This window comes from Nomascus leucogenys, chromosome 13 (assembly GCF_006542625.1).
Source record: "Nomascus leucogenys isolate Asia chromosome 13, Asia_NLE_v1, whole genome shotgun sequence".
In the NCBI taxonomy this organism is placed as follows: domain Eukaryota; kingdom Metazoa; phylum Chordata; class Mammalia; order Primates; family Hylobatidae; genus Nomascus; species Nomascus leucogenys.
The window spans coordinates 29,571,026-29,597,177 of NC_044393.1; the positions used below are offsets into that span (position 1 = coordinate 29,571,026).

At 38.7% G+C, this 26,152-nt stretch overlaps 2 protein-coding genes across 5 annotated transcripts in view; one reads left to right on the forward strand and one right to left on the reverse strand.

Moving 5' to 3' along the window:
* Nucleotides 1-26,152, reverse strand: part of ITCH (itchy E3 ubiquitin protein ligase) — a 143,967-nt gene that overhangs the window by 30,280 nt on the left and 87,535 nt on the right. For 3 of the 4 annotated variants that reach the window (XM_003273541.4, XM_030825515.1, XM_030825516.1), the window contains 8 exons: nt 23,375-23,459; nt 18,588-18,716; nt 10,434-10,506; nt 9,014-9,085; nt 3,517-3,605; nt 1,595-1,754; nt 651-784; nt 174-314 (listed from right to left, as the gene is read on the reverse strand). In XM_003273541.4, the coding sequence (XP_003273589.1) occupies nt 174-314; nt 651-784; nt 1,595-1,754; nt 3,517-3,605; nt 9,014-9,085; nt 10,434-10,506; nt 18,588-18,716; nt 23,375-23,459 (883 nt within the window). The remainder of the gene's footprint in view (nt 1-173; nt 315-650; nt 785-1,594; nt 1,755-3,516; nt 3,606-9,013; nt 9,086-10,433; nt 10,507-18,587; nt 18,717-23,374; nt 23,460-26,152) is intronic. The other variant, XM_004090124.3, reaches the window with a different exon arrangement.
* Nucleotides 4,115-5,939, forward strand: LOC105740713 (adrenodoxin, mitochondrial-like). The gene is made up of 2 exons (XM_012511996.2): nt 4,115-5,193; nt 5,476-5,939. Exons 1-2 carry the CDS (start codon nt 4,902-4,904, stop codon nt 5,685-5,687), a joined length of 504 nt encoding a protein of 167 aa, XP_012367450.1. The 5' UTR covers nt 4,115-4,901; the 3' UTR covers nt 5,688-5,939.

Here is a 26,152-nt window from a genome sequence, read left to right on the forward strand (position 1 = left end):
TTTTAAAAACACTTAAAAAATTTTTTTAGAAATGAAAAATGACTGCCTACATGGATATTGATTAGTACAGAGACAAATATTATTTTTGGAGATACTGTCCATTAGTATTAGTAAGCAATTATTAATGTGCTATAGTCAAACAAAAAGTGAAATGTGAAAAGGAGCACTCTCACCTGATGTACTCCTCTTTATTTTCTTCTGTTACAAGAATATTGCCACCATTAGGTTTCAGATCATGACTCTTAATTTCACCTAGAATTTCTTTGTCAACGGAGAAGTACATTTCCAAACCACATTCCTCAATATTGTTTTCCCTGCACAAATGAAATTAGCACTATTTGTTATATCCACCAATTCAATCATAATTTGTAAGTTTTTAACTAAAGGCCCGTGTTCTTAAATAATTAATATTAAGCTATAACATCAAAATAAGAAGAAATAAGATTCTATTCTAAGGTCATCATATTATTGCCAAAGATCTTGGGTGTATTTTTGTAAAATTTATCATACTGAATAAAAAGACAGGTTTGATATATAGATTATTTAAATACAATAAACCAATTATGTGCTTACAGTTAGGATAAGTTATCAATACTACACGGAATGCATATAACTATATTTTAATAAATTACATGGAAAAAGAAACTTACTTAACCCAGATGAGAGAATTGTAAAATTCTGGATCAATAGATTCTAAATCCTTGAGTCCAACTGGTTTGTTCAAGATACACTTATAGAATGGTAAAGAAAAACCTGTGTCTATGAATTTCCCATGGAACAGAGCCTATGAAAAAAGGAAACAAGACCGCTTAAAATAATTGTACAATAATCATTTTATTTCAATATGTTAGATGAATTTTTCATTTAAAAACACTTCCCTGGGTCGGGCATGGTGGCTCATGCCTGTAATCCCAGCAATTCGGGAGGCCGAGGTGGGTGGATCACCTGAGGTCAGGAGTTCCAGACCAGACTGACCAACATGGAGAAACCCCATCTCTACTAAAAATACAAAAATTAGCCGGGCTAATTTTTAATTACATGCTTGTAATCCCAGCTACTCTGGAGGCTGAGGCAGGAGAATTGCTTGAACCTGGGAGGCAGAGGTTGTGGTGAGCTGAGATGGCGCCACTGCACTCTAGCCTGGGCAATAAAAGTGAAACTTCATCTCAAAAAAACACTTCCCTGGCTGGGCAGGGTGGCTTATACCTGTAATCCCAGCACTTTGGAAGGCTGAGGCAGGTGGATTACCTGAGGTCAGGAGTTCAAGACCAGCCTGTCCAACATAGCAAAACCCCTTCTCTACTGAAAATACAAAAATTAGCCGGGCATGGTGGTGCACACCTGTAATCCTAGCTACTTGGGAGGCTGAGGCGGGAGGACTGACTGAGTCCAGGAGGCAGAGGTTGCAGTGAGCCAAGATCGTGTCACTGTACTCCAGCCTCGGTGACAGAGCGAGACTCTGTCTCAAAAATAAAAAACAAAACAAAACAAAAAAACCACTTCCCTTTCTCTCGTATGATCTGTTATGGCACCTAAGAGAAAATTTAGTATTGCTGAATAAGCAAAGTAAACATAATTCTTGACCTGCACTTACCATGGCAATAAATCTGCCAATAAAACGAAAATATTTCAGGTGATCTGGATTGATGTAAGAAGCGGGGTTTATCTGCAAGCGGTAGTTATCCTTCCCTGCATATTCAAACAGGCAATACATTGGGTTCAACACTTCATGTGACAAAAGAAAGAACCATTCTCTGAAATCAAAAGAAAATTTACGATGAAAAATCTTGTAGGTTACCATGCCAACAAATCAAAGAACAGTGCTATAAAGTTCTCAAGGATCTATACCCCTCAGCTAGTGATAGTTTTCTAATCTCATGTTGATTTTTATTGCTTCTGTTCAAACTCACATCTATTTCACAGAGTTGGTAGTATACACCATCTCTGGTAGATGGTAATATACACATTATTACATTTCAAAGAATCTAAGACAACATTGCACCTTTATTTGATGAACCACTAAATTATATCTTCCCAATTTTACCTGAGATACATCTTAATTTCGGAGATATTATAAAATGAATATTAGTCTTAGAATCAATGAAATACTATTCATAGGCAAATTTAAAATTCACTATTCACCCATGTGAGTAGAGTGGCTGAAATCAATCTAATATTCCATCTATTACTAAGTCCCACAGTAATCCCCATCAAGTGCCACTACTCCCTACACATTAAATCAATATGAAAATTCTTCCAATTTCACAGAGGCAGTAAAGGACTTAATTACAGCCACTCACATATTAGAAAAACGCTGAGACTCTAAGTCAAATATTGTGAAAATATGAACCAATATTAACATAAGATTATGGTTACTAAAACTACGTAACATGGGTGATCGGGGTAATACATGTGGCGTAAGCCTGTAATCTGGATCTCTTTTGCTGTTAGTTCATGGCCTCTTGTGATAACTGTATCTCGTGACACACTTTAATATTGCTAGTTTATTTTCTTATTAGGAATGAATGATTGCTCTCCTCTTCAATTGCCTTTAACATACAAAATTACATGTTTCTGCTCATATTTTTTATCTATGATTATATCATATATTTTGAAATAATTTTAAACTCAGAAACATAATATAAATAAGAACTACTAAAATGTAGCCACCAATTAGCGTGCACACAAAGACACAGGCTCTGAACTAGGTCATTAATAAACAATATTTCTACTCTTCACAATAATCCTAGAAATGTAGATACTAATATTCTTATTTTACAGATGAAAATATTTGCCCAACGTCACACTATTGGGAGCAGAAAAAGATTCAAATCCCATCTTGACCTCAAAGTCCTTGTCTTTGCACAATGCCACCTCTACGCAAATTTTTAACCTGGTGTGATATATTATTATGGAATAAGCAATGCAATTCTCACTAGAGACTATCTTCTAGGGTCCAATATCAAGCTCCAATATGAAGAAAGCAGAATTAAGACTTTCAACTCCTATTCTGTACAACCTTCTATATTTTCATGACAAATATACTAATCTCAGTTGGAAACTGAGTAACTATTACCTGTATCAGTAATCTGTGGTAGGGAAAATGACCTGATCACTATAAGGCCTTGTGTTTTCTGTGGAACAGATATGAGAGGTGGTAGACTGAACACTGGTTACTGGTTAGATGATACAAAGCTTGCATCCAGGCTCTACAATTTATTATGTGTCTGAGGTGAGTCTCTAAGCCTCTTCATCATCCTATAAAATTCTGTATCACAAGGTTACCCTGAAGATTAAATGAGTGATGTGAGTGAAATCAATCAGCCGTACATGACACAGAAAGTGCTGAATTAAATGTTTTTTGAAATTCTGTACCTACAGCATAATAAAGGTATAATAATTTGACATATTTCATTTTCCTAAAATATAAGATTGAGAAAATAATACTTGCAAGCAAAGTGCAATGGTACCTTTGGAGGAAAGGAACTAAGTTCTGAGTATTCATATTATCACTACCTTGCTACACCTCCATAATCTAAACCTTCTTCTCCTGGAAAAATCACCCACAAACGTCTTCGCAGATCTTGGGGACTGAAGCTCATTATCTAAAAAACAATAAAGTAAAATAACTGGTGAAAAAAGCTATTGAAACACTGTCTACTACTTCTAGGTTTGACATCTCCTTCATTGTAGGTAATTCAAATCTTCCATGACACAGAAAGGTGTTCATGGTCTAGTCAAAACCACACATACAGAAAATATATTATAGTAACGTTTAATAATATTTATTATACACATCTATATTTTTATATACTTTATACACGTGATTTTATTTATTTATTTACTTTTAGACAGTCTCTCGCTCGTTGCCCAGGCTGGAGTGTAATGGCACAATCTTGACTTACCACACCTCTGCCTCCCAGGTTCAAGTGATTCTCCTGCCTTAGCCTCCCGAGTAGCTGGAACAACAGGTGTGTGCCACCACGCCCGGCTAATTTTGTATTTTTAGTAGAGACGGGGTTTCGCCATGTTGGCCAGGCTGGTCTCAAACTCCTGACCTCAGGTGATCCACTAGCCTTGGCCTCCCAAAGTGCTGGGATTACAGACATGAGCCATCACGCCTGGCCGTGATTTGATTTTTAATGATGCTACTATTGACTTATAATGTTGCCTATATCACTTACTTAGAACATAGATGGGCATGGTCAGAGGTTGGGTGGGGTTTTTGTGGTTTGGTTATTAGGTTTGGTTTTGACTCATAGCCAAAGGTACACGTAACAGCTAACTGGCTAACTGAGAAATGAAAACCAGTAGCTGCAGAGACCCAGTTAACTTTGGAAACTCATTCTCAGCGGCAACCTATAAATACCTAGAAAAACCACTCAAATTTTGTGTCCCACTATAGGTGGTTAATAGGATCATCTTCATATTTGAAGGACGGTACATTACTGAGCTACAATGAATAGGTCATTTGGTTTCCTGCCACATAAAACTAATTATTTGACCAAAATTGTGTGTGTATAGCACTGCATATATCAATTACTCTTACAAAAAAATACAGAAGAACATGGAAAGGGAGAAGTTGATATAATGCCTATACTTCATTGAGTGATAAGAATGAATTACCACACTTAAATATCCAGAGAGGATCAGTAAGTAACCTGTTTATGCCAAGCTCTCTCAGTTCCCCCACAAAACTATCACATTTATGAACTCACATCCCACTCAAGCCAGAAAATCCCAGATGTAACAAAAAAACTTCACTGCTTATGACACATGTACATGTTTATGCCAAGTATTCTACAAATAGTATAGGCTAGGTATATAGCAACGCAAATGAGAAATGTCACAAGGTTAAAACTCTCTTTAAATAATTCCTTTTGAGTTCCCGACCGCGGGCGATGGCTGCCGCTGGGGGCGCCCGGCTGCTGTGCGCCGCTTCTGCGGTCCTCGGTGACCTGGCCGGCCGGTGGCTGCACCACGCCATGTCCCGCACTGGAGCCAGCGGCCTGCTGAGGAGCCGGGGGCTGGGCGGGAGCGCGGAGGTGAGCCGGCCGCTGAGCGTGTCGGCAGGGGCGCGGAGCAGCTCAGAAGATAAAATAACAGTCCACTTTATAAACCGTGATGGTGAAACATTAACAACCAAAGTTGAAGTTGGTGATTCTCTGCTAGACATTGTGGTTGAAGGGCGCAGTGGCTCACGCTTGTAATCCCAGCACTTTGGGAGGCCGAGGCGGGCGGATCACGAGGTCAGGAGATCGAGACCACGGTGAAACCCCGTCTCTACTAAAAATACAAAAAATTAGCCGGGCGTGGTGGCGGGCGCCTGTAGTCCCAGCTACTCGGAGAGGCTGAGGCAGGAGAATGGCGTGAACCCGGGAGGCGGAGCTTGCAGTGAGCCGAGATTGCGCCACTGCACTCCAGCCTGGGCGACAGAGCAAGACTCCGTCTCAAAAAAAAAAAAAAAAAAAAAAGAAAATAATCTAGATATTGATGGCTTTGGTGCATGTGAGGGAACCCTGGCTTGTTCAACCTGTCACCTCATCTTTGAAGATCACATATATGAGAAGTTAGATGCAATCACTGATGAGGAGAATGACATGCTTGATCTGGCATATGGACTAACAGATCACGGGTTGGGCTGCCAAATCTGCTTGACAAAATCTATGGACGATATGACTGTTTGAGTGCCTGAAACAGTGGCTGATGCCAGACAATCCATTGATGTGGGCAAGACCTCCTGAACTACAACAAATAGGAATATTTTCATGGAATTTTACCTATTTTTATAATTATTATTTCTTAAAGTGATTAAATGAGAACATGGATGAGTGGACTTCATATTATGACTAGCTTTACTATTTTAATTCACCTTGTATAACTACTGAATTTTGTCATTCTTGAAAGTATGTAATTTTTATTTTGGTTATATTACAGAAATCTCAGTCAAATATTAAAAAATAGTTAATGTGATAGAAAAACCTTATTTTTTTCTTATGTTTGTTTAGCGACTTTAGTAAAATGTTTTCATATAATCTCATCTGTTTACCTAGAAGATAGGTTAAGGAAATATATTATTATTCCTGTTTGATGTAGGTGCAGGCAGAGATCTAACCTGGCTTGTTTAGGGCCATACCACTAATTAGAAAATCTGTACTAGAACCTGTGTCTTATTACTATAAGCTATTATGTTCAGACTGAAACTGGAGAAATTATGACAATTTGTAGCAGTAGTTAAATCTGAATGTGTATGGACAAAAATATTTAATTGCTCAGTAAACTGCTTAACTTCAAAGATAGTTATTAACCTTATACATATTTCAAAATTTTGATTCTTAAGTCTAAGTCTGAACGTAGACATAACGCTATCAAAGAAGTTTGATCTCTGTTTTGACTAAACTAGAGGAAAAACGATTGGATGTGTTTATTCTTTTCTAAGCAGAATGGTTTAACTTTGTACTCTTTGAAAAATAATGCTGATTTATAAATCTCTGCCTATAACAGAATGGAAACCTTATGAATGAATTGTGTTTCTGTCCTGAGCTGGAGAAGGGAATGAGCAGGCTGACACATCGCACAGCCACAGGTGGCGCCATTCTCTCATGCAAGGATGAGGCTGCAGGGTGAGCAGCGTGGGCTGCAGTGTGTCAGTCCCAGGAGGGAGGGAGTGGCGAGCACCACAGATTACCACATATGTGTGGAAGACATTTGTATCCTTATCTTTACTATAAATAAATTCATAAAAGTTAAAAAAAATTCCTTTTAACAAATGTCTAATATGAAGAAAAAAAACTGTTCTCCTGTACCTTCCCCCATAACCAGTTGTGCTGTGTTAACAGAAGAAACACTATCCCAGAGCAATTTTATCCAACAGCTATCCAAAGAAAATCTGATGCTAATTTTGCAATTAGTTTTGTTACCTTTAAGCAATCGAATTGTTCTCTTACATTTTTATTAACCAGTTATTTGATGGATGTCAAATCTAGGGTGACAGTTTTAAAAACTGTTTTAGAACCATCTAGTCTGTTATTTTGCAAAAGACTTTAGTCTTCAAAGTCAAAAGATAAAGGAACAGTTTAATCATGTTTTGCATCTTTCCAGGACTGGTAAGAGGTAAGCAAGTTGCTTCAAGAAACTTGTCCAACAGAGTGATAAAAGGGTGGTTATGAACATAAAATTAGAAATGGGCAAGGACTAGGGTGGGGAATGGCCTGTGACACTTACATCAGATCAAGGGGATGACTCATAATTCTCTAAATGACCTCAGTAAAGCTCCAGTTCCCACTAAAAAGTTTTCTGCTCCTACATAGCAGGATGCCAACTGGCTTTTTCCTTTAATGTCAATAACTGACGTTCCATCAGGAAATGAACAAAACTGATTCTGAAAGCAAGTAGCCAGCTACCACCAACTGTCTCAACCTCTTTTCCCTTTGCATTCAATTCCATACTTCTTGAAGCTACAATACCACTTGTAGTTGCTACAATACCACTGGTGCTTGAAAATAATCACTTTCACATCTGGCTATAAAACAAGGACTAACCAGATGTTTTCATTTTAAGACATTTTTTCACTAGTTATTTTAATCTTCTACATAACACAATCATTTTAACATTTAGTTGCAGTAGGTTATTAGTAATGTCTGCAAGATAAAGGCAAATAGTAGATTAACTCAAGTTCTTTTTTTTTTTTTTTTTAATTGAGATGGAGTTTCGCTCTTATTGCCCAGGCTGGAATGCAATGGCACGATCTCGGGTCACTGCAACCTCCGCCTCCCAGGTTCAGGTGACTCTCCTGAGTAGCTTTACAGGATTACAGGCACCGACCACCAGGCCCAGCTAATTTTTATATTTTAATAGAGACAAGGTTTCACCATCTTGGCCAGGCTGGTCTCAAACTCCTGACCTCAGGTGATCCACCCGCCTCAGCCTCCCAAAATGCTGGGATTACAGGCATGAGCCACCGTGCCCAGCAAGTAAATTAACTCAAATTCTGAAGACAAGTGAAAAAATCTGCTACTTCTGAAAACTCTGATAGACTGGATTAAGAAAATGTGGCACATATACACCATGGAATACTATGCAGCCATAAAAAATGATGAGTTCATGTCCTTTGTAGGGACATGGATGAAACCGGAAAACATCATTCTCAGTAAACTATCGCAAGGACAAAAAACCAAACACCACATGTTCTCACTCATAGGTGGGAATTGAACAATGAGAATTCATGGACACAGGAAGGGGAACATCACACTCCGGGGACTGTTGTCGGGTAGGGGGAGGGGGGAGGGACAGCATTAGGAGATATACCTAATGGTAAATGAGGAGTTAATGGGTGCAGCAAAACAACAAGGCACATGGATACATATGTAACAAACCTGCACATTGTGCACATGTACCCTAAAACCTAAAGTATAATAATAAAAAAATTTAAAAAAAGATAAAAAAAAGAAAACTCATATATATCTTTTTTTAGATACTGTCACCAATGACCACTTTTTTTCTTGTTAAGAGTAACATATGCTTATTGTAAAAATCCAAGTAATACTGAAGTGTAAAAACAAGTCTTCCCCTCTCCTTTCTACAATCTGATAATGTTCATATGGGTATTTCCAGACCTTTGGCTACCAAAAACCTATATCTTACCTATGCATTTATTTCAAATCATACCAGTTTAGAAACGGAAACCTGAAACACACACACACACACACACACACACACACACACACACACACACACACAAATGCTTAAGCCCTACCTTTGGCTACCAAAAACCTATTATCTTACCTATGCATTTATTTCAAATCATACCAGTTTAGAAACGGAAACCTGAAACACACACACACACACACACACAACCCTTAAGCCCTAGGGTGGCTGGCAATGAGATCACACTTGAAAAATTCAAGGGCTTCAACTCAAGAAGTTCCAAAATGTTCACATTAAACTGACAACACCAAAAGCGGGTCCTAAGCTAGCAGCCAGGGGAAAAATTATTGAGAGAATGAAACGGTACCTGTTGAAAGGAATCCTCAAACAATGTTTTTCTTGTCACTGTAATCTTTATGTGCTGTGGCATGGCCAGTTGCTGAAATAGAAAAATGACTTAAGTCAACTCTCATCATTAAAACAGCCTATCAAAAAATCAAAAGGGTAAAGTTTTATTTACTTTCATCTTTGCTTACAGAAACAAGTAGACTATGAATATAAATTTATATTCAATAATGTTCACCAATGCATCTGTGAGTATTCATGCTAACTATAGATTAATATATGAAAACAAAAGAACCGCAAGATTGATCTCGTATGCACACTGCTTACTTAATAATGTGTCAAATAAATCTTTACTTAATCTTATTTTCCAACAGTTAATCCAGATTCTTCTTGCTTCCATGGGTCCAGTTAATTACAAGAGTTTCAACTGTAAAAATATTCATCATAGTAACTTTGACTAGGGCATTCATTTGATTTAGAACCCATAAAAAATCATTAATTCCAGTAAATATCTATACGTAAGAAATAGTTGATCACATCTGAAAAAAAAAACAACACTGAATATAACATCTATGTATGGACATGTTCATGTATGTATGTACGTGTATATATCTATCAAAGTTATTTATATCAAATGATAGATATAAAAACGGCTGGTGTCCAGGCATGCTGGCTCACGCCTGTAATCCCAGCACTTGGGGAAGATGAGGCAGAAGGATCATTTGAATCCAGGAGTTCAAAACCAGCCTGGGCAACATAAGGGGACCCTGTCTCTACTAAAAATTAGCCAGGTGTGGTGGAGTGCATCTGTAGTGTCAGCTAGCGAGAAGGCTGAGGCAAGAGGATCACTTGAGCCCAGGAGGTCAAGGCTGCAGTAAGCCATGATGGCACCACTGCACTCCAGCCTGGGTGACAGAGTGAGATCCTGTCTCAGAAAAAATAACACATAAAAATAAAGTAGCTGGTTACAATTATATCAGAAAATGCCTTAACTTATATTTGAAGATTTCTGCAATCTGAAAGTAATGGGTACTGAGGAAAAAGTGACAATGTTTGCTTATTCAGATGGTTTCAAGTTTAATTTTCTTCTTTAAAAAAAAAAAATATATATATATATATATATATATATATTTTTTTTTTATTTACAGAGATAAGGCCTCAATATGTTGCCCAGACTGGTCCTGAACTCCTGAGCTCAAGTGATCTGCCCACCTCAGCTTCCCCAAGTGCTGGGATTACATGAGGTTTAATTTTCTGAATAACCAAAGTCACAAATGATCTAATTGATAAATCTATTTATTTGCTCTAAAAATAGATGAAAGAGATTCTAATGCTTCCCATTTTACCTGTTTTTCTGTGAGTTAAGTATTTTCACAATCATTGTGTAATATAAGCGACACAACAAAGGAAAGGGAGTACAGAGATACAGTTCCAGCACTAACCTGACACCAGAACCGGAAATACTGAACCTTTGCTTTGAAGTCCCGAACATAGGCTATCTGAGGTCCATTGTCTCTGAGGAAGAACAAGGGTTAACAGGACATATATAGCTGCTCGTAAAAGATACTGCTGAAGGATAGCAAAACATCCCACCGTCTCTCAGCACTTACTAACCAAATACAAAAATATAGCATATTCCTAACACAACCATTCTTTGCTTTTTGAGAGATATTCCCCAGGAATACTTTTAAGTAAGAGAAAAAACAAACAAAAAACTTTGATTTTGTTGAAACTACTGTTGTGGGATTTTCTTTTCTATGCTGCCAAATCTAAGAGGGCTAGGTAAAGGGGTTTCTATCTGAGAATGCTGTCTATCCCAACATCGATTCCCTCCTTTACCCTTAAGTAAAACCCTTGCTATTTAACTGAGTAGAATGCTACATATAATAAAGACTACATTTCTCTATATGGCCATGTCACTTAAGTCTCTAAGTGAAAGTGGCATATGAAACTTTCAAGAAGGATCTTTTTGGCCAGGTGCAGTGGCTCAGACCTGTAAATCCCAGCACTTTGGGAGGCTGAGGCGGGTATAGGTCAGGGGTTTGAGACCAGCCTGACCAACATGTTGAAACTGTCTCTGCTAAAATTTATAAAAAGTAGCCGGGTGTGGTGGCAGGTGCCTCTAATCCCATCTACTTGGGAGGCTGAGGCAGGAGAATCACTTGAACCTGAGAGGTCAAGACTGCAGTTAGCTGAGATCGCACCACTGCACTCCAGCGAGGGTGACAAAGCTAGACTCGGTCTCAAAAAAAAAAAAAAAAGGATTTTCTAAAAGAGAGCTAAAATAGCTAAAAAGTGTGTGTGTGTGTGTGTGTGTGTGTGTGTGTGTGTGTGTGTGTGTTTATAATTTGCCCTTCCTCCAAATTCCAGCCTGGAGTGTGACCCTGATAGCTTAAGTTTCAGTAGCTGTCACAGACCATGAGGTCACCTTGAAGAATGAGACCATACTCTAGGATGGTAGAAAAGACAGAAGAAATTTAGATCACTAATGACACCATGGGGTTTCTCAGTTAGCCTTGGACTTAATACCACTGGATTATCTCCCTCTTAAAAATTCAATGTCTATCAGTGTAGAAATACAACTGATTTTGTACATTGACTTTATATTCTGTTACGCTGTTAAATTCACTTACTAGTTCTAGTAATTTTTTCTAGATTCTTTATGATTTTCTGTATACATATGTTATTTTTGTGAGGGGAAAAGAGACAGTTTTACTTCTTCCTTTCCAATTTATACATCTTGTATTTCTTTTCTTTTTTTTTTTTTTTTTTGAGATGGAGTCTCGCTCTGTCTCCCAGGCTGGAGTGCAGTGGCGCGATCTCTGCTCACTGTAATCTCTGACCCAGAGGTTCAAGCGATTCTCCTGCCTCCGCCTCCTGAGTAGCTGGGATTACAGGTGCCCACCACCATGACCGACTAATTTTTGTATTTTTAGTAGAGACGGGGTTTAGCCATGTTGGCCAGGCTGGTCTTGAACTCCTGGCCTCAATTAATCTGCCTGCCTCGGCCTCCCAAAGTGCTGGGATTACAGGCATGAGCCACCGTGCCCAGCCTGTATTTCTTTTTCTCATCTCACTGCACTGGGTAGGAATACTGACACAATGTTGAATGAAGTAATGACAACAGATATCCTTGTCTTATTCTTGATGTTCTGGGGTATTTCATCATTAATTGTGATGTTGGCTGTAAGCTTCTGTTAAATTTTTTTTTCCTGGTAAAAATGTTTCCGGCAGAGCGCAGTGGCTCACGCCTGTAATCCCAGCACTTGGGGAGGCCGAGGCGGGTGGATCACAAGGTCAGGAGATTGAGACCATCCTGGCTAACACAGTGAAACCCCGTCTCTACTAAAAATACAAAAAATTAGCCAGGTGTGGTGGCGGGCGTCTGTAGTCCCAGCTACTCAGGAGGCTGAGGCAGGAGAATGGCATGAACCCGGGAGGCGGAGCTTGCAGTGAGCCGAGATTGCACCACTGCACTCCCGCCTAGGCAACAGAATGAGACTCCATCTCAAAAAAAAAAAAAAAAGTTTCCAAGGTAGCTGAGAGTTTATCATAAATTTGCATTGTATTTTGTCAAAAGCTTTTCCTGAAATTATCATATGATTTTTCTCCTTTAACCTATTTTTTTTTTTTTTTTTTACATGGAGTCTCACTCTGTCACCCAGGGTGGAATGCAGTGGCCTGAAACCTCGTCTCTACTAAAAATACAAAATTAGCCAGGCATGGTGGCACACACCTGTAATCCCAGCTACTGGGGAGACTGAGGCAGGAGAATCGCTTGAACCAGGGAGGCCAAGGTTGCGGTGAGCTGAGATTGGGCTATTGCACTCCAGCCTGGGCAACAAGAGTGAAACTCCGTCTCAAAAGAAAAAGAAAAAGAAAAAGAAAACGTTTCCATTACTTGTATTTTATGAATGAATTTGAATAGGATTGATTAATTTATAACTTATAAGTTTGATGAACTTTACCAGTGACACTATCTAGGCCAGAATTTTCTTCATGAGAAATCTTTTCTTTTTTTTTTGAGACAGGGTCACACTCCATCATCCAGGCTCAAGTACAGTGGCGCGATCTCAGTTCACCACAGCTTCCTGGGCTCAAGCAATCTTCCCACCTCACCCTCCCAAGTAACTGGGACTACAGGCATGCACCACCACACTCAGCTAATATTTTGTATTTTTTGTAGACATGGGGTTTCACCATGTTGCCTAGGCTGGTCTTGAACTCTTGAGCTCAAGTGATCTGCCCACCTTGGCCTCCCAAAGTGCTGAGATTACTGGCGTGAGCAACTGGACCTGCCCTTAAAAATTATTTAATTATGCATTTGATTTATCAGCTATAGGGATATTTAGACTTACTATCTGTTCTTGTGTCCATTTTGGTGACATATCTTTTAAAGAATTTGTCCATTTGATCTAAAATGTTAAAGTTATTGGCATAAATATACCCTTTATTATCCTTTTAATGTCTATAAAATATACAGTGATGTCCCTCTTTTTTTCTCTATAGGTTTAATTACTAAGGATTGTTAATATTATTGTTTACCAAAAATTTATCTTCTAGCTTTGGGTGCTCCATTGTTTCTCTTCCACTTCACTGAGTTCTGCTTTTATTTATTTCCTTTCTTGTACTTACTTTAGGTTTAATAACTTTCCTTTTTCTATCATCTGAATGTAAAAGCAGAGATCACTGATTTTATCTTTCCTATATTCTCATCTACTGTTTTAAAACAAAAAGTTTCTCTCTGAAGACTACTTTAGTTAAATCCCACAAATCGTGATATGTGGTGTTTTAATTATTATTCAAAATAAAGTATTTCCTGATTTTTCTTGTAACTTCTTTTTTGAGCAATGGTAATGGTGTGGTGTAAGTCCTGCTGGACTATTTTTAAATGATGGGGACAAATACACTTCTATCTTACATAAACCACTATTATTTTAGTGTTTTCTATTATATGCACCCAAACTTATTGTAACTAAATGATAGAATAATATTATCAGTAATTTATTCCCATATCTAAATTACCTCTGTAATTTCATTAATACCAAATTGGCCTGATTTCCCAGTTTCTGCTTTAAACATAAAAGTTGTTAATGTGTAGAAGTATAAAATTAGAAAGTAATAGGGAACCACCTTTGCTCTAAGAAAGCCACACTATAAGAAAACTACAGACCAACATCCCTTATGAACACTAAATAAAATATCAGCAAAAAAATCTCAGCAGCATATTAAAAGCATACTTTAATCCTTTTGACTAAGTAGGATTTATTCCTGGAATGCAAAAATGGCTCAACCTATGAAAAATCAACATAATATACCACATTAACAGAATGAGGGGGGAAAAAAAAAATCACATGATCATCTCAAATGATACCAAAAAAGGATTTTACAAAATTCAATACACTTTCATGATAAAACACTCCACAACAGGGATAGGAAACACTAGGAATAGAGGGAAAATACCTCAATATAATAAAAGGCACACATAAAAATCTAACAGCAAACATCACATTCAACGGTTAGAAGTTTTTTCTTTAAGATGAGGAACAATATAAGAATGCCTATTTTCGCCACTTGTAGTCAACATAGTATCCAGAAGCTCTAGCCAGAGGAATTAAGCAAGAAAAAAATAAATAAATAAATAAAAGATATCCAAATTGGGAAGAAGAAAACTTACCTGTTTTCAGAAGCTATGATCTTTTATGAAGAAAACACTAAATATTCCACAACAAAAAACCCTGCCAGAATAAGTGAATTCAGGAAAGTAGCAGCATACAAAGTCAACATAAAATAATTAGTTCCATTTCTATATACTAAGAATAAGCAATATAAAAAGAAAATTAGGCTGGGCGTGGTGGCTCACGCTTGTAATCCCAGCACTTTGGGAGGCCGAGGTGGGCGGATCACGAGGTCAGGAGATCGAGACCACGGTGAAACCCCGTCTCTACTAAAAACACAAAAAAATTAGCCGGGCGTGGTGGCGGGCGCCTGTAGTCCCAGCTACTCGGAGAGGCTGAGGCAGGAGAATGGCGTGAACCCGGGAGCGAGAGATTGCAGTGAGCCGAGATCGCGCCACTGCACTCCAGCCTGGGCGACAGAGTGAGACTCTGTCTCAAAAAAAAAGAAAATTAAGAAAACAATTCCATTTACAATAGCATCACAAAGAATAAAAAATACTTAGGAATTAACCAAGAAGGCAAAAGACTTGTACACTGAAAACCACAAAACACTGCTGAAATTGAAGAAAACACAAAGATATCCACATTCATGGATTGGAAGACTTAATATTGTTAAGATGACCACACTACCCCAAATTGATACAGATATCGAATCTGTATCGATCAATATAGATTTTACTGATTCTATACATTCAATAAAATCCCCTATCAAAATCCAAACGACCTCTTTTTTTCAGAAATAAAAAAATCCACCCTAAAATTCATATGGAATCTCAAAGGACCCTGAATAGCCAAAAGAAGCCTGAAAAAAGAACAAAGTTGGAGGACACATACCTTCCTGATTTGAAAACTTGCTACAAAGCTATAGTGTGGTACTGGCAAGTCAGACATTCAGACCAATAGAATAAACAGCCCAGAAATAATCCCTTGCATATACGGTAAAATGCTATTGACAATGGTGCCACAATCATGCAATGGGGAAAGGAGAGTCTTTTCAACAAATGGTGCTTGGGAAAACTGGACATTCACATGCAAAAAGATGAAGTTGGACCCTTACCCAACACCATATACAAAATTTAACTTAAAATGGATAAAAGATCTAAATGTAAGAGCTAAAATTAAAGAACTCTCAGGCCAGGCGCAGTGGCTCACGCCTGTAATCCCTACTCTTTGGGAGGCTGAGGGGGTGCGGATCACGAGGTCAGGAGTTTGAGACCAGCCTGACCAACATGGTGAAACCCCCTCTCTACCAAAATACCAGAATTAGCCAGGCGTGTTGGTGCGTAGCTAAAACCCCAGCTACTCAGGAGGCTGAGGCAAAATAATCGCTTCAACCCGGGTGGTAGAGGTTGCAGTGAGCTGAGATCTTGCCACTGCACTCCAGTGTGGGCGACAGAGTGAGACCCTATCTCACACACACACAAAAAGAACTTAGGGCAAAGCTTTATGACACTGGATTTAGCGATGATTTCTTGGATATGATGCCAAAGGTACAGGTGACAAAGAAAAAATTGACAGGCCAGGTGTGGAGCTTCACACCTGTAATCCCAACACTTCAGGAGGCCTAGGTGGGCGGATCTCCTGAGGTCAGGAGTTCGAGATCAGCCTGACCAACAAGGAGAAACCCTGTCTTCTACTAAAAATACAAAATTAGCTCGGCGTGGTGGTGCATGCCTATAATCCCAGCTACTTGGGGGGCTGAAGCAGGAGAATCGCTTGAACCCAGGAGGCGGAGGTTGTGGTGACCCGAGATTGCATCATTGCACTCCAGCCTGGGCAAAAAGAGTGAAGCTCCGTCTCAAAAAAAAAAAAAAAGAAAGAACGAAAAAAAAGAAAAAATAGGCCAGGCACGGTGGCTCACGCCTGTAATCCCAGCACTTTGGGAGACTGAGGTGGGTGGATCACGAGGTCAGGATATCGAGACCATCCTGGCTAACGTGGCGAAACCCCATCTCTATTAAACAAAATACAAAAAAAAAAAAAAAAAAAAAATTAGCTGGGCGTGGTGGCAGGCACCTGTAGTCCCAGCTACTAGGGAGGCTGAGGCAGGAGAATTGCTTGAACCCGGGAGGTGGAGCTTGCAGTGGGCCGAGATTGCGCCACTGCACTCCAGCCTGGGCGACAGAGCGAGACTCTGTCTCAAAAGAAAAAAAAGAAAAGAAAAAATTGACAAATCAGACGTCAAAATCTAAAATGTTTTATACATCAAAGGGCACTATCTACAGTAAAAAGGAAACCACAGAATGGGAGAAAATAATTGCAAATCATGTATTTGATAGGGGATTAACACCCAGAATATATAGAGAACACCTAAAACTCAATTGCGAAAGAAAAAAAAACAACAACAAATGGGCAAAGGACTTGAGACATTTCTCCAAAAAAGATAGACAAATAGTCAAGAAGCATATGAAAAGATACTCAACATCACAAATCATTAGAAAAATACAAAGAAAAACCACAATGAAATACGACATTAATGATGGCTATTTAAAAAAAAGATGATGATGAAGAAAAAAAAAAAACAAGAGTTGATGAGAATGTACAGAAATTGGAATTCCTCTTTACTAGGGTGGAAATGTAAACTGGCACAGACACTGAAAAACAGTATGGTGGTTCTTCAAAAAATTAAATACAGAATTAATATTTAATCCAGCAATAGATACAAAAGTCATCCTAACCCTAACCCTAACCCTAACCCTAACCCTAACCCTAACTTTTGGGTATAGATACAGAAGTCATCAAAGTAGGAACTCAAACAGATACTTAGTTTTTGGTATTTTTTTGAGACGGAGTCTCACTCTGTCACCCAGGCTGGAGTGCTGTGGTGTGATCTTGACTCACTGCAACCTCTGCCTCCTGGGTTCAAGCAATTCTCCTGCCTCAGACTCCCGAGTAGCTGGGATTACAGGTGTGCACCATCACGCCCAGCTAATTTTTGTATTTTTAGTACAGATGGGGTTTTGCCATGTTGGCCAGGCTGGTCTCTAACTCCTGGTATCAGGTGATCCAACCGCCTTGGCCTCCCAAAGCGCTGGGATTACAGGCATGAGCCACTGCGCCCGGACTCAAGCAGATAATTATATACCAATGTTCAGAGTAGCATTATTTACAATACCCCCCAAGAAACAGAAACAATGCAAATATCTGTGAATAAACAAAATGTGATATATACATACACTGGAATATTATTCAGCTTCAAAAAGGAATGAAAATGTTGATACATATTACAATATGGATAAATCTTGAAGACATGACCTTAGTGAAATAATCCAGAGACATAAGCATAAATATTGTATGACTCCAATAATATGAGGTACTTCGAGTAGTCAAATTCATAGAGAAAGAAAGTAGAAGGCTGGTTACCAGGTCTGTTAAAGTTATTGTTTAAAGGGTACAGTGTTTCAGTGTGGAATGATGAAAACATTCTGGAGATGGATGGTGGTAATGATTATGCAACAATATGAATGTGCTTAATGCCGAACTGTACACATAAAACAAGAAACTTTAGGTTATGTATTTTCCCACAAAAAAAGTCATAAAGCAAATAAGCAAATCAAAAGGTTACTTTCTCAGAAATGGGGTGGAGGAGAAGTAATGAGAGCTTTTTTAAAGTCAAAAAGTTACGGGAATGAAAGAAGCTGAAAATCGGAAATCAGATAATTGGTAAGCAGTACAATACCTATAAATTCTAAATAGTTTCATTTAGTGCTGTGTGAACAAATGGTAACAAATATGAAAATCTCTAGGATAAAATATCCAAGACGGAGATGGAAATGCAAAATACTTAATGAACAGAAACCTATTGTCAAGCTAACTCAAGAAATACTAAGACTTCCACTTCTTGCTAATACAAATCTTTATATCAAAATCTGAAGGACTAGTTTTTTACTCTTAATCTACAATGTTTAGAAAACTTACAGGGCAGATTTTCCTGTGCGGGGATCTATATAGGTGGTAGTTCTTCTATTGTGGTCCACAAAATACGGAATTCCATCCACTGTGAATCTCATTTCCCAACCTTCAGGTAAGGGCTTTTCATTTAATTGACTACAAAACACAGGAAAAAACATAAAAATATTAAAGAGTTGCTTATTTGCCAAGTACAGAAGCTACAAATATCAATAAACAGCAGAAATATTTTAGAAAACCATTCAGTTCAGTAATTCAGTTGTATACTAGACATCTCTATGTGGACATCCTACAAACAGGTTAAACTCAAAGTCCATCAACCACAACTCAAGTCTTCTGCCATCTACTTGGCTTATGTTCCCGGACATTAGCTAATGACTCATCCTAAATATCTTGTTAACCAAGTTCTAACCATTCTGCCTTAGAAGTCTTCATGTTCATCTCTATTTCCAATCCTCAACACCATCCTTTCTCTGGCTTTGTTTCTCTTCTGCTTTTTTTTTTTTTTTTTTTTTTTTTAGATGGAGTCTCACTCTGTCGCCCAGGCTGGAGTGCAGGGACACGATATCTTGGCTCACTGCAACCTCCACCTCCTAGGTTCAAGCGATTCTCCTGCCTCAGCCTCAGCTGGGACTACAGGTGCCTGCCACCACGCCCATGCCCAGCTAATTTTTGTATTTTTAGTAGAGACAGGGTTTCACCATGTTGGCCAGGCTGGTCTTGAACTCCTGACCTTGTGATCCTCCCACCTCGGCCTTCCAAGGTGCTGGGATTACAGGCGTGAGCCACCGCGCCCAGCCATCTTCTGCATTTTTTGAACAGCCACTAACTCGTTTTCCTTATCTGATCTCACTCTAGGCCTGCTCTTATACTGACACTGCTAACAGAGTATCATCCTAAAACAGAGATCTTATTTAAATTAGTTATCTCTGTAAAGTACTATCACTGTTCCACCATTACCAATGATTAAGATCTAAAGTTCTTCATATGGCATTCACTCAGCCTCTATACTCTAGCCTCAATGTTCCCTTTGCACCCAAACCTCTAACTCCCTTTCATGAATCCCATGATTTCACAGTGTAGGCCACTCAGCACTTCCTTAAATAAGATATGGTCTGCCACACCTCCAAATGAAGCCTTTCCCTTTGTCCCATATTATCTATTGTTTTTCTACTAAGGCAACTCAAAAAAAGATTCTTTTAAGAGAAAGAATCTCACTCTGTTGCCCAGGGTGGAGTGCAGTGGCATGATCAGAGTTCACTGCAGCCTCAAACTCCTGGGTTCAAGCAATTCTCCCACCTCAGCCTCCCTAGTAGCTAGGACTACAGTTGTACATCACCACACCCGGTTAAATTATAAAATTTTATGTAGAGACTGGTCTCACTATGTTCCCTAGGCTGGTCTTGAACTCCTGACCACAAGTGATCTTCTTACCTTGGCCTCTCAAAGCACTGGGATTACAGATGTTGAGATACTACACATGGCCTAAAATGTTATTTACGAAGTATTCCATGCCAACTCCTTAATACCTATCTTTATACCTTGAAAACTCTTGTGACCTTAGACAAGCTGCTTAATCTCATTAAACTTCAGTTTCTTTGTCCATAAAATAGAGACAACAATGTCTATGAGACAGATGAGGAATAAATGAGACAGGTAAAAAGTGGCAGTGAGCCCTCAAGTTGTAATTGTTATTACTCCTACTACAACTATAGACTGATCGTTCTCTTTAGGTCTTCCTAAAGTATTTCCTACATACTGCCAGGACATCATTTAATCAAGTATTTCAGTTTGTGTGTTTGGCAACAACTTCCCACCAGCCTGGGCAACATAGAGACACTGTCTCTACCAAAAACAAAACAAAACAAAACAAAACAAAAAACTGGGTGTGGTGGCCCATGCCCGTAGTCCAAGCTACTTGGGAGGCTGAGGTAGGAGGATTGCTTGAGCCCAGGAGGTCAAGGATGCAGCAAGCCATGATCATGTCACTACACTCCAGCCTGGGTGACAGACTGAGACCTTGTCTCAAACAACAACAACAACAACAACAACAAACCTGTATTCACTTAACTGAATATAAATGTCAGATAAAACAGACTACCAAAAATGTAAAAAAGAGGTTTCTCAATTGTTATACTTGCAAGATAGCCTCAGTAACAAGTTGTTGTCTTGAAAATAAATTAGACAGAACTAGGTCATCTGTGTTGTTAAAACAGAATTCTAACTTTAGCTATAAAACTTTAAACATCTAAGAGAAAACAAAAAAAAGGTAGCAAATTATAGAAAGGTGACTTCTTCAATTCTATTCTTAGAAAATTCTAAAGAGGAAGAAAATGTTATCTGTGATATTCTTCATTCTTCCTTTATGGAAACTGAATAAATTTAAGTAAATGCAGTAACTCCATTTAAGAAGAAAATGGTCATTTGTTGGTAGGCAGAAAAAGCTATTTTAAGTTGAAAGCATATCTTCTTTTATTTATTTTTATTTTTAGTTTTTTGAGGCAGAGTCACACTCTGTCGCCCAAGCTGGAATGCAGTGGTGTGATCTCAGCTCAGTGCAACCTAAACCATACCTTCAAACAAAAGTTTTTAAAACTTTTGAGCCATGGAATATCTGTTTTCAAAATTATAATTATACCAAAAGAGAGGTCTGGCCTTTGCCCTTAGCAACTTGGCAGTGATGTTTAGGCCCTTGGAATGCACTACGTATTGGGACTATCTTTGTTTGCCTGGAGGCTTTGATCACTGGACAGTCAATAATGTGATTTATAATGGAGGCTGTGGGACATGGCACATCAGTTCCAACCTCTGGAGGAACTACAGACTAAAGGGCATTAGCTCAAATCTCCAGTAAGGACTGGAGACAAAAGGTCAGCCAAGAGGGCAGTATGTGATCAAGCCCCAACAAAAACCCTAGATACCAGAGACTTCGCTGGTTGGTGATACTCAACCTCAATGTGTACTGTCCCACCACAATGCTGGATGTTCAGAGCCTCCCAGACTCTGCCCTGTGCACCTCTTCCTTCTGCTGATTTTATTTTGCATCCTTTCTCTATAATAAATGTGACTGTAAGAGGTTTCAGTGAGTTCTCAGTACTTCTAGTAACTTATACCTAAGAGTGGTGGTGGGGGCCCCCAAATTTGTAGGCAGTTGGTCTGGAGTCATCCTGTGGACCCCCAATATTGTAGCTGATGTCTCAAGTGAGGGCAGCAGTTTTGTGGAGGACTGTGCCCTCCGACTGTACAGTCTGCCAAATTCCTTGCAGAATGGAACCCTCTGGCAGTCTGATAAATGCATAGTATTACAGACTGTTATGGGTTTAACTGTGTCCTCCCTCCAAATGCATGTTTATATCCTGGCCCTCAATAACTCAGAATGTGAACTTATTTGGAAACAGAGTTACTGCAGATGTATTAAGATGAGGTCATACTGAAGTACTGTGGGCCACTAATCCTATAGGACTGATGTCCTTATAAATAGGAAATCTGGGTACAGATAGACATACAGACAGGAAGAATGCCATGTGAAGACTGGATTCATGCTGCCACAAGCCAAGGAGCTACAAGAAGCCAGGAGAAAGACTTGGAACAGATCTCTTCCTAGTATCTTCTGAGTGAGCATGGCCCTGCTGACATCGCCATCTCAAGCTTCTAGCCTCCAGAACCCTGAGACATACATTTCTGTGGTTTAAGCAATCTCCTCTGTGGTACTTTGTTAAGGCGCCCTAGCAAACTAAAATGTGTACTGTTATAAAATGTTACAAAGATAAACCATTACATATACATAATTGTCAAAACATTATTTCTGTAATCCCAGCTACTCAGGAGGCTAAGGCAGGAGGATCGCTTAAAGACAGGAGTTTGAGAACAGCCTGGGCAACAAAGGGAGACCTTTGTGATAATATATATATATATCTCTTTATTAATAAATTAGCAAGTCCTTGTAATTATGTGTGTAAACAAGTATTTAGAGATATCTGCAACAACAACAGAATATTTTTTTAACACCCTTTGACTTCTACTGATGGCAAAGTCCTAGGCATTCTTAATCCTACATGGTAGTAGCCTACATTCATAATGGAAGAAGATACTAAATTTCCAGTAAAGAGTAATGAAACTGAATATGTATTTTCTTCCTCCTTGAAGCCACATACCCTGGATTCTTAACCAGTGATCTCAGGTGAAGAAACCAGAAACCCTGATTTAGAATCACTAATCTGTTCTTAGTAATTAAAAATAATACATATATATGTTAGTAAGTATATTCTCATGTGCCAGATAATTTTTTTTGCTTTTCTATTGTTTTTTTTTTTTTTTTTTTTGAAACAGGCCTCAACCTGTCCTCCAGGTTGGAGTGTACTGGCACAATCACAGTTCACTGCAGTCTCGATTTCCTGGGCTCAGGTGATCCTCCCACCTCAGTCTCCCGAGTAGCTGGGACTACAGGTATACATGCCAACACACCCAACTTTTGGGGATTTTTTTTGTAGAGACAGGGTCTCACTGCATTACGCAGGTCTTCCTGACCTCAAACAATCCTCCCTCCTTGGCCTCCCAAAGTGCTGGGATAATGGGTATGAGCCACCATGCCCAGCCAAAGTTTTTTCCTGTACTTTGAAGAAATCTTCAAACTTCCCATTAAATGAAAATAATAGTATAATTTTCTCTTTCCAAAGCATGTAGGTGATTAATGTTTTAGGTCTTTGGCAAAAGAATATGAACTTTGATCTTCTTCAGTTGTTAGAAATAAGGTATAATCTTTAAGAGATTAAATATACACAAGTAACTATTCTTACCCTTGACTTCTGGGGTCTTCCCATTGTGTAATTCGTGTGTTGTGGTTGACGAAATATACTCTGCCATTGCTGTCTGTTCTCTTCTCTTTGGGAAGGGTGGGGGCGGGGGAAAGCAAAGCATTAGCATTGGCATAGTCTTCTTGCTCAAGGTAAAATAAAATTATCTGAATTTGCCCGTTTCTCATTTCATTGTTTATTTTATAGTTTTTAAATCACAGCTTTAAAAGGTTTAATTTATTCTTTGACTACTAAATGCACATCCTTACTGAAGTTATAGAAATATTACATCTTAGAAGCTAAGTAGACGTACTTTATAATGTCCTAACCATAGGACCTTTCTACTCAATCCAACCAACAGCAGCAAGAATAATGAACAGTTATTTAGTTTTTTACACAGGACCTTCATTTTATTCTTAATAGTCCCATAGGGTAGGTGAATTCATCTTTATCCTTAAGATAAGAAAACTCAGATAGGTTAAATAGTCTACCTGAAACCTCAGAATTAAGTAGCAGAGATGAGATGGAAACTCAGGTCTCCATTTAGGGATTTTTTTTTCCCATACCACATCATTTCATTCATTAAAATATAATAAGGTGGCAGGCGGGATGGCTCAGGCCTGTAATCCCAGCACTTTGGGAGGCCAAGGCAGGTAGATTGCTTGAGCTCAGGAGTTTGAGACCAGCCTGGGCCACATGGTGAAACCTCATCTCTAAAAAAAAATACAAAAAAATTAGTGGGCCGTGCTGGCAGCCCACTAATATATATATTTAATATATATTAAATATACATTTGTATACATAAATACACACACACACACACACACATACATATATATTTTGGAGACAAGGTCTCACTTTGTCACCCTGGCTGGAGTGCAGTGGCGTGATCTCAGCTCACTACAGCCTTGACCTCCCAGGTTCAGGCGATCCTCCTGCCTTAGCCCCATAACTTGCACAACTTGATTTTTAGAAACTAAGCTTTTTAAAAAGTTTGAATCCATTCTGTGATCTTTAATACATCAGTTATTCATTTTGACACATGTTGAACAAACAAAAAAATTAGGATACTGGAAGAGTCCCATCTTTTGAAGAATTAATTGGTAATGGGACAGAGAAGCAACTTCCAGGGCTAAGGCAGGAGGGTTGCCTGAACCTGGGAGGTCAAGACTGCAGTGAGCTGAGATCATGCCACTGCACTCCAGCCTGGGTGACAAAGAGAGGCCTTGTCTCAAAAAAAAAAAAAAAAAAAAAAAAAACAAAAAAAAACACACACACACATACACACACACACACACACACACATAATATATAAAAATATATATAAAATAAGGAATATAATGTAATTTGGGAGTGTGTATATATACATACATATATTTACAAAATAAGGAATATAATGTAAGGTATGTGCTAGGCATTATTCAACTAAAAAATTCTTATTTCTTTTCTTAATATACTTAACATATCTCGTTCCTTAATATACCCAGTTCCAAAATCCTAAATATCTACAGTAACTTTCTATACAAGGGATAGGAAGCAGAACTCAGTTCTCTAATTACTGCATCTAAAGCTGCTGCTTGTTCCCCAACTGCCTCTTGCTTTAGGATTCTCCTTGTTTTCTTGTTCCCAGTCTACAAAATTTTACCTGCTTTCCTGAAATCTCCCCATTAAGGTTTAGAAGATGTGGATATTGGCTGGGCGCAGTGGCTCATGCCTGTAATCCTAGCACTTTGGGAGGCTGAGGCGGGAGGATTGCCTGAGCTCAGGAGTTCAAGACCAACCTGGGCAACATGGTGAAACCCCGTCTCTACTAAAATACAAAAAAAAAAAAAAAAAAATTAGCCAGGCATGGCGGTGTGCACCTGTAGTCCCAGCAACTCGAGAGGCTGAGGCAGGAGACTTGCTTGAACCCGGGACGCAGAGGTTGCAGTGTGCCGAGATGGATTACAGCCTGGCGACAGAGCAAGACTCTGTCTCAAAACAAACAAAAAACAAAATGTGGATATCATTTTCTCTTTTAATAAACAAATTAAATAGAGTTGAAATTTTAACAGTTCTGCTGTTTTAGAACTACTGACTTCTCTGTCCCATTACCAATGAATTCTTCAAAAGATGGGACTCTTCCTGTATCCTAATTTATTTGTTCAACATGTCTCAAAATGAATAACTGATGTATTAAAGATCATAGAATGAATTCAAACTTTTTAAAAAGCTTAGTTTCTAAAAATCAGCATTTTAAACAAAAAAATTAAGCTTAATCCATGTTGACATGGCTAATTTTTATTTCCTGTGGTTTGAAAAATTGGTTAACTAATGGTCCTGCGCTGTGGCTCACGCCTGTAATCCCAGCACTTTGGGAGGCTAAGGCACGCAGATGGCCTGAGGTCACGAGTTTGAGACCAGCCTGGCCAACAGGTCGAAACCCCGTCTCTACTAAAAACACAAAAATTAGCTGGGCATGGTGGTGGGCATCTGTAATCCCAGCTACTAGGGAGACTGAGGCAGGAGGATCGCTTGAACTCGGGAGGCAGAGGTTGTAGTGAGCCAAGATCATGCCATTGCACTCCAGCCTGGGCGACAAGAACAAAACTCCATCTCAAAAAAAAAAAAAAAAAACAGGAAAAGAAAAAAGAAAAATTGGTAACTATTTTTCAAATAACACTTGAGATCATTTGGATCAGTTTTAGGCCAAATTATAGTCTTGTCAAGTTCGTATTTGGTAGTAATATTTAATTTTATTTCCAACATAATTCCATTATTTCAAGTAGCAGTGATAACAGA

Bases quoted from the DNA above. Each gene is read 5' to 3' on its own strand.
- LOC105740713 (XM_012511996.2), top strand. From the start codon at position 4,902: ATGGCTGCCGCTGGGGGCGCCCGGCTGCTGTGCGCCGCTTCTGCGGTC. The intron at 5,194-5,475 runs GTGGCTCACGCT...AAAAAAAAAAAG, and splicing joins CATTGTGGTTGAAGGGCGCA to AAAATAATCTAGATATTGAT.